Source organism: Meleagris gallopavo, chromosome 5, assembly GCF_000146605.3.
Source record: "Meleagris gallopavo isolate NT-WF06-2002-E0010 breed Aviagen turkey brand Nicholas breeding stock chromosome 5, Turkey_5.1, whole genome shotgun sequence".
Classification (NCBI taxonomy): Eukaryota; Metazoa; Chordata; class Aves; order Galliformes; family Phasianidae; genus Meleagris; species Meleagris gallopavo.
This window is the reverse complement of record NC_015015.2, coordinates 37109689-37118397: the sequence shown is the minus strand read 5'-3', so window position 1 is coordinate 37118397 and position 8709 is coordinate 37109689. Positions and strand designations below refer to the sequence as shown.

General features: G+C 39.4%; 1 protein-coding gene across 6 annotated transcripts in view; it reads right to left on the bottom strand.

Annotated features, from left to right (window-relative positions):
- Positions 1 to 5120, bottom strand: part of YLPM1 (YLP motif containing 1) — a 41753-nt gene extending 36633 nt beyond the window's left edge. For all 6 annotated transcript variants that reach the window (XM_019615744.2, XM_010711726.2, XM_010711727.2 and 3 more), the window contains exons 1-3: positions 4853 to 5120; positions 3768 to 3962; positions 1948 to 2678 (exon numbers count right to left, since the gene is read on the bottom strand). In XM_019615744.2, the coding sequence (XP_019471289.1) occupies positions 1948 to 2678; positions 3768 to 3962; positions 4853 to 5017 (1091 nt within the window). In that variant the 5' untranslated portion in view covers positions 5018 to 5120. The remainder of the gene's footprint in view (positions 1 to 1947; positions 2679 to 3767; positions 3963 to 4852) is intronic.
- Positions 5121 to 8709: the final 3589 nt, after the last annotated feature.

Sequence of the window (8709 nt, the reverse complement as noted above, 5' to 3'; positions counted from 1 at the left end):
TTTTTAATTCCTTTTGAAATCACCTACAACTGCCCTTGCTTGAACACAAGAAGTCAAGCAAACTAACATAAAGAAAAATTCACAGTCATATAATAAAAATCCAACCTTTAAGCACATGCACAAATACTGATTTACCTACTTGGCTACAACAAATGAAATTCATTTCACACAAAATATAGAACTTGTGCCTGAAGTCAAATTGCTTGTATGTTTGGGATTTACAGTTGTGCCTTACTGGATATTAATTCATTACTGCCTACCTACCAGCAGCAGTTGACTTGCTGCAGAAATTAATGTTTCAGTGAACAATTTACCAAATTAGATCATTTACACAACGTCAAAGAATTTTAATAATCCTCTTAAGATGAAAAACTAGAAAGCACATTTTCTTTTGGAACAAAACTGCCTTTTGTTTGGGGTGAAGGAGGTCAAGATAAACAGGATGAGCAAAAAAGAAAAAAAAAAGGAATTGTAAAGCATAGTGGCAACATATCTTGAATTTTAAGGTTCAATGTTTACATGGAAAGCATAACTAGAAGAAAAGTTTGAGTACTGTAAGATGCTCTTCAACCCCTACATTCAGAAAATTAATTTAAGGAAATTCTTTACAGATTTTTAAGAAATTAAAATTGCTTAATTGCAATTAATTGCTAAAATGGAGTGGATGGGTGTCTCCTCATACATCCAATCATTACCTGTAACTTTGGGATAGTACCAGTTAACACACTACATTTTTAATTTATCACAAGTTCAATTAAAAAATGTATTTCTATGGCTGATGCTGAGAACAAATAGTAAACAGATTTTTGGGAAAGCCATAGCATAGTCATACAATCACAATATAGCAATGTTCAAAAGTTACCATGCTATTTTAATACTTCAAGTTTCCTCAGAAATAAAGCCACGGTATGCACTTTCTAGAAATTCTTGATTTCTAGAAAGACCATCTACTTGAAAAAATGCAGATTTAAATTTCAATAAAGCTCTATCTTAATAAAGACAGTTACCTTCAAAATCAAACCTATCAGATATTATAGAGAAAAAGAATCCCGGTGTTAGGCAAAGGCTCAAATCTTCACTTCTTTCTTTCTTTCTCATTTATAACTGTTTGAATGCTAAGTAATGCTACATATGTGGAAAAACACTGATTTGCATGCAAGACAAAGACCACCACTCTCTTATCTGGCAGCCATTTTGGAAAGTGCAGCAAATAGGAAAAAGATGTAGCTACAGAACTCTCTCACACCAAGAGAAGTTAAAGAAATGCACAGGTGAAGCACTCTTAGTTTTACCATTTCTTTGTGCAATCAATGGATTTCAACTACAGAGAATAATTGTTTCTCTTCTCAAAACTAAATTTCTAGTAATAAGCTATGATAGTATATTTAACTAAATAGGTATCTGGATACTTTCCTGAACCCCTTTCAGAATGTGCACACTGAAGTGTCATCTTTTATAACATTGACTTAAAAACAATCCCTCAACAATTTTGCTCTAGATATTCCTAAGTTGTGTTCCAAGCACTGCAAATGAAATGCTGGGAATTTATACGGCTTTTTGTGAAAGGTCAGTCTTCCAAATGTGAGTTATCTTTAATCTAAAGATGGCAAAGATGCATAACATATTTACAGCATCTTTCCTATTTTCACAAGAGAAATATGATATCTCTGAGGGTTAAAAGGGAGTGGCATGCTCTTTACTACAGAAAGAGGAGAAAAAGAAAAGTGTTCTGCTTTAGGAAATGATTAGGTGAACAGCATTTACTCATCTCTGCTGTAATCAGATAAATACAGACCATAACGTGCAGACATTAAGAACAAAACCTCTGCCAAACACAGCTCACGTGACCTGAGGAAATTCTGAGAATAAGACAATGTTTCATTTATTAATATATCACCAAAATGCATTTAGCCTCAAACATGTATAAATCAACAGAAGTATCCTTACCGAGGACCTCTGGGACCTTCAAAACGTGCTGATCTGGGAGGATCTGGAAGCAATCCACCTGATCTCACTGGTTTATCCTGCATGGTAGGTGTGTATGTTGAAGACAATGCAGAAGGGGTTTTCAGTTCCCCACATCCTTGCTCAGTTTGTTTATTATGGTGAACTTGAGACTTTCCGTGGTCTGAAGAGCTGAAGGATGAGCTTCCTTGAGAATGGTAAGCTGAATACACAGGTGAACTAGATATTTTTGATGCATAGGTACCAGGAGTGGGAAGCAGAGCTGGCCTTGGTGTTTCAGTAGATTGACTGCTTTGAGAACTGGATCCTGAAGGGACAGAGGAGGAGTTGGATAACTGAGACACAGATGATAGAGGTGGGGGAACCAGTGGAGGTGTAGTTGAAGGCAAAGTTGGAGGCATAACAGGAATGCCACCCTGAGCAGATTGAGAATACGGAACAAATGGAGGTGGAAGTGAAACATTTGCAGGATACTGATTCTTCAAATTTTGGAGTGAGCTCACTTTCTCCTGCAGATGGGACTGAGTGACCTTCATCTGCTCATCCCATGCTTTCCACTGTTTCTCATACTCCTGAAGTTGGTCTTTATGAGGATACGTTTGAAGCTGATGCTGCCACTGTTGGTTCATTGATCTCTCCCAGTCTTTATGAAGCTGCTGGAACTGTTTTTGCTGTGTTTCATAATGTCGCAGCTGCATCTCTACTGACATTGTCTACAATGAGAACATAGGAATAACTTCAAAATACCATTTGAGTTACCGTCAGAGCCACACATTTTAGCATCACTCCTCCTATCACAACTTCTGATTTTTGCAGATACGTGAGAAAGAACTACAACCAAACAAAAGCAAACTCTGATGCCTAACATCAATTTACCCACTGTATCACTGGAGGGCAAGTGTTTACGTATAGAAGACTATTTTGTTTTATACAGGAAAGCTGAAGAAAGCTATAGCCAAAGGCCTTCAAGCTGTGTTATTACTTAATGCTAACGACAGCTGCTAAAGCCCAAATCAATCTTCACACTTCCAGTATGTGACTACTTCCCAGGATTTCAATTTCTAAACTTACTAACCTGCAGAGAGTTGCTTCAGCTACTAGCAGTTACTTTTCTTTAAACCTTTTCTGGATGACATAATTTGCACAGTGAAGTCAGTTTATCCTCAGATGCTAAACTGATGGGCTTGACCTTTTCTAAGATTTTGGGGGTTATACTTCCAGATTTTTTAAACAGACAGCCTAAGCTATAAATAAATGCTTAATGTACAAACTCTTCCAATTCAGAAAAAGCTGATTCAACTAATACAGCAATCAATGTTTACTTAAAAACTTAAAAGTTTCAACAGTGATGTAATCATCCAAATTTGTAATTAAGACTATTTCATCACTGTACATTTTCCAAAATTATGAAATAGGGCAGCTATCAATTTACTTCACACAATCACCTGCTCACTTTCTCCTGAATGATTTCTAAATCAGGAACACATCAGAAGCTGAGTAAGGTCTGTATTGTATTCAACTCTGCTCCTGTATCATTCAGATATGCCTGAAAATCTTAAAAGTGTAAATTCTTATTTTCACTATCCTACTAAAGATTCGTCATCACCTCTCAAGCTATTTTCTTCATTCTAAAGTTGAGTGATAATAGGAAACAGGGATACTGACTTCTATCCATGCAGAAAAAGTAAATAGACAGATAAGCCAACCACGACAAATTACTCAACTACTCATTTTTCCAGCAGACCATTAGTGTTAGGTCACTCACAAAATACATCAAAAATACCATCTCCTGAATGTTTCACCTGTAGATGTGGAGGCTGTTGCATGATTTGTTGATACTGCTGTACTATCTGTTGCAGCTGGGCATGCTTCTGCATTATTCTCTGGTACTGAAATCCAACTCGGTGATGGGGATGCTGCTGCCACTGAGCTGCTGCTGCTTGCAACTGCTGCAGTCTCAAATCTTCCTCGGGGTCATCAGGAGGATCAATATTAAGCTAGAGAAATGGGCAAATACTATAAATAAAGGAAGGCTGCTTCTGTCAGAAGAGAAAAACACTTGTTTGCTACTCAGTTTACAAGAATCCTCTCAGCTTTCATTATCTCATCACTCTGTATTCCAGTGTTCTGATTTTTATCTCCTTTATTCTTGTGTAGTCTGATCTAAAGGTTAAGCAGATGGGGATTAGGTTTTTCATACATACAGAAGCTAACAACAGGTAAGAGATTAACACAGATCTGCTCTGTGCAGCTCAGAGCAAATGCAGTGAAACAACTGTGCATTTTCATGATGAAACAAAGTAATTCTAAGTGCATAATTTTGCTGCTTGACAAGAACCTGCATATCGTAAGTGAAAGCAGAACACGTGCTGTAGGGCAGCCTACCATGCTACAGTAATCTGCTGAAACACTGAAATAATGACCTCCATCCATTACGTAGAAACCATCATTAAGCACTCTGACAAAATACTAAATACTCTGTACAAAGTTCTTGGCTTCTAGACAAACTATAATACACAGAGAAAAAGAGAGCCAGACCAGACAACCAGCAAGAGAAGCAACTGAAAACAGCGTCTTAAGTACAGCGTTCCTCATTTACAGAGTACTTGATTTTGCACTTCGCTGTCACAACGTGTTTCTCATAGACAAAGATGACAGTGCTGGAGAAGGTGCAAGTGAGTCAAGCTTGGTGCACGTGTGGGTGTCTATGCAAGTCTAAATATGAGGAATGTATTTTTTAATTTATTGCTGTAGCCTTAAATGTTCTTTTAACATCGTTTTACCGTATTTCTTATTACGCAGTATACGAGAATTTGATGACAATATTTTCCTGTGTTTTGTCCCATCTAGCACAACACACAGAGTGGCACCTCTCTGCAAAACCTACCTGAGTTTCAGTGGATGTAAGAGAAGACTCATCTTCCTTAGATGCTGGAGGCAAGGATTCATTAAGCGGCGCAGGTTCAGACTGCGGAGTTGAAGCACTCATTTTCCCTTCTTCAGACTTTGCTCTCTGCTCAGATGAATCCTTCCCTACTCCTGGGCCTTTCATTTGCTGCTGTCCCTGAGCATGGGCTTTTGCTCTTTGCTGTAGACTAAGCAAGTGCTGCTGGTACCAGTATTGCTGCTGTTCCTACAATAAACAAATTTTCTAAGACAAATTGCTTTTAGCTTTCAGAGAAAAAAAAACAAAGAATTTTAATTTATGACAGTCATTAATAATCATGCAGAATAAAAATATTCTAGGAAAATGTTTAGATTTGTTTTGAGAAAAAACTCACTTCATTATCAGCAGTATTACAATGAAGGTAAAAAGATTTAATCAAAACTCAGATAGTGATTCGTGAGGCATGGAAGACACTGAAGAATTTATTCCCCACACCAAAGAGATTTCAATTAAGGAAAACAAAAATAAAAAGCAGAAGAATGACCAAGTAATAGAGACATGTGGTAAGTACCATGCTTGCTAATTTTAATGCTTTTTATTCCTAGCAAATAAGTGTACTTACTAAGAGACTAACTTAGGGAAAATGAAGGGGAAAAGGAGGACAACAAATACAAGCAAGGGAGCAGTAAAAAGAATAAAACGTTCAAAAAGATGATGAGCATGAACAGAGAACACAGATCAGTAGTGTGAAAATGATGGCAGAGTAATCACGGTGGAAATATTTGAATAAAAGTTGGGATAGGAAAAAAAAAATACGACCCAAAAAACAGCAAAGAATACTTATAAACTGATTTCTGATTACTCTGAATTACTTCCAGTACCTAAAAGGGACCTACAAGAGAGCAGGAGAGGGACTCTTCATCAAGGTGTGCAGCGACAGGACATGGGGGAATGGCTTTAAACAAGAAAAGGGGGGATTTAGATTAGGTATTAGGGGGAATTGTCTACTCAGAGGGTAGTGAGGCCCTGGCAGAGGCTGCCCAGAGACCTGAAGGTTTTGTAGGCCAGGCTGGATAGGGCCCTGGGCAGCCTGATCTGGTGGAAGATGTCTCTGCTTATGGCAGGGAGATTTCAAGGTGATATTTAAAAGTCCCTTTCAATCCAGACCGCTTTGTGATTCTACAATTAATATTCAGCAGCTGAAAAAGTAGATATGGCTCCATCCAAAGAATTCTCCATCTAAGATATGGCTCAGCTTTCAGTTTTAAATAATTCAGTCTACAATCAGAGTACTATCCGTACATGACAGGAGCTTCAAAGCACTATGAGATGCCACTAAAGTAAAGAAAAACAGACTAAAGAGGAGTATCTCAACACTTACAGGACCATGCATATTAGAGAGACCCAAGCAGGAACCAGTAGCTCTCTTCATCTTGTAATAAGGTAATACCAGGCATCAATCAGACTAGCAGGACACAGACTCAAAGCTGGTGGGAAACAGCTCTTTACCTGACAGCCCCGAGCTATGCAAGTCCCTGCCAGAGAACTGCAAGCAATGAACTGCCATGGAGTCAAGGCACAACCACATAAGCTCCAAGAAGAAAAGTCTCAGGATTTTACAGATAAAGATACCAGTCATGGCAAGGGCAGCTCCTGTATTTTAGAGAAGTATCACTATTCACTTGATTTGTGAATTCTTCTCTTAGCATCTCCTTTTAGTCACCGTTAAAGTCAGAATAATAAGACACTGTACTTTATTAGTCTGACTCAGTGCAACCATTCTTATATTTTCATGTCAGTTGCACCACCTTTAAGAATCTGTGACTGCCCCACAGCTTTCATGTCCTCTGTCCTTCCTTTCCACCCAAGCACACACTGATGAGAAAAGCAATTTGTAAAAAGCCTCCTCACAAACCAAAAAGAATCCAAAAGACAGGGATGCAAGGACACTAAAAGAAAAAGCATGGTAACAACAGTGGTAGGCATTGTCTGATGGGATTTCTCAAAATTGAACTATGCAATTTGTCTTTAAACAGGTTTAAGAGAAGCACAAGCTTCCCCTGAGAGCCCACCTGACACTCAGAATGGGACTGCGGGTTTCCACTGCCAAAAGCCTAGCAGACACAAACATACCAATGTGTTTTTTTTTAAATACTTCTGTAAAGGCTGCAACTTGGAGATGAGGTCAGTAAATTTCAGCATGAGGGAGGAGCACACTATGCAGCTATACAAAAGATGTTTACATTTTTATCCCTCTCAAACAGCATCATAAGGTGACTTAGAACAAAGGTGCTGGATACTGTGCTTCTGGAGGAATGACCACTGAGCATCTGCCCCACCATCACAGAATTCTCTTCATCTAGAGACCCAAAAGATCCTCCTCAAACAATTGGATAAGGGTGAAAATCACAGTATGACCAGTGATTCACACAAGGACATTCACACACAGCAATGTATCCCGTCTCATAGTTTTCACAGCAGATGAAGTCAGTAGTACATGCCCTGCAGGCTCTAACAGAGAAGTGAGAAAAAAGTGAAAACACGGGTTTCCGCAGCTCCTGAACAAAACAGAAGCACTGATGTAATGCAGAAAGTCCTGACAGCACGTTCAGTTATTTGAGCACTTACTCCATCTTTGGCTGATCAAGAGACTACGCCTATTGCATTACACAGAGGCTGAAATCAGCACCACAACAGATGTGACCAGAACACACACCACCACAAGCATGGTTCTGAGGAACACAAGCCTGCACCATTGAGAGATTTCAATGCACCCAGTTCTCTGCATGTTACACATCTGTAAAGTCACGCTGACAAAGACCCCAAATTCTCAGTAATCTGGTTTTCTCTCCTCCTAACATTTATGACACTTCTAGCTACAGTAGGGGAACAAATTACTTCACCGCTCGATCTGAAGTTTAACAATTCAAGAATTCAGCAGCACCTTCAATGCTATTCACTTTCAACATCTGACTTGTCAAGGTTTTGGTACTAAATATGAGCCCATTGTACCCCTGTAAGAGATTAACTAGCATTGTCCGAAGTCTTCGTAACATTACATTTGTGAACTAAAAGCACTCCGCCACTACGCGGTGATTCATTATATGGTACAAATGTAAAAAGGATACATTTCCATTGCTATTTCTGTACAAGTATGAAAGTCAAATGGATACAAATTAAAGATGTCCCAAGAACTAACAAAGTTAATCTCAGTGACTTCAGTCTGATACAAAATTTCTACAAATTTCTTCAGATCTGAATCCAAAGAACAACTGAACCTGTGTATTTCAAGCTTAAATAAAATCTATTCACTCTTAAGAGTATTTATGCTTTGTTCTTGCAGCTGGAACTACACGAGCTGACCCCAAAGGGCTGCAAAAGCCCCAGCGAGGCCAAGGGTGGTGTACACACAGCTGTATGCACGCCTCTGTCCACACTTCACCAACGGCACTGTGCCCAAATTCATGCATACGGAGCTGCACTGATGTACTCACACTTGGTCTAACATTAGGCAGTCATTTCAGCCCTAGTGCACATGTAAAAGTGCACAGTTAACTGTAAGAACCATGTGTGAAAACTATTATTTCAGGGTATTCCCTAAGAAGCTCCGTATCATCTTATAGCTGAAGATCGAACCCATGTGGCAGAAAGCGTATTTCCAGAAAGTCAAAGGGAACGGGGTACCACAGCAGGCAGACTCGTGCAGCTTTACCCACAGCCGGTAGCATCAGTCACAGCTCCACGCTGACCAGACAGACCGGCTGACATACGGGCCCGAAGGAAAACCGACTGAAGAAACCGCACGATGCACGCCACGGGCGCACACGATACCGCCGCAACCTGCGGGAGCCGGACGG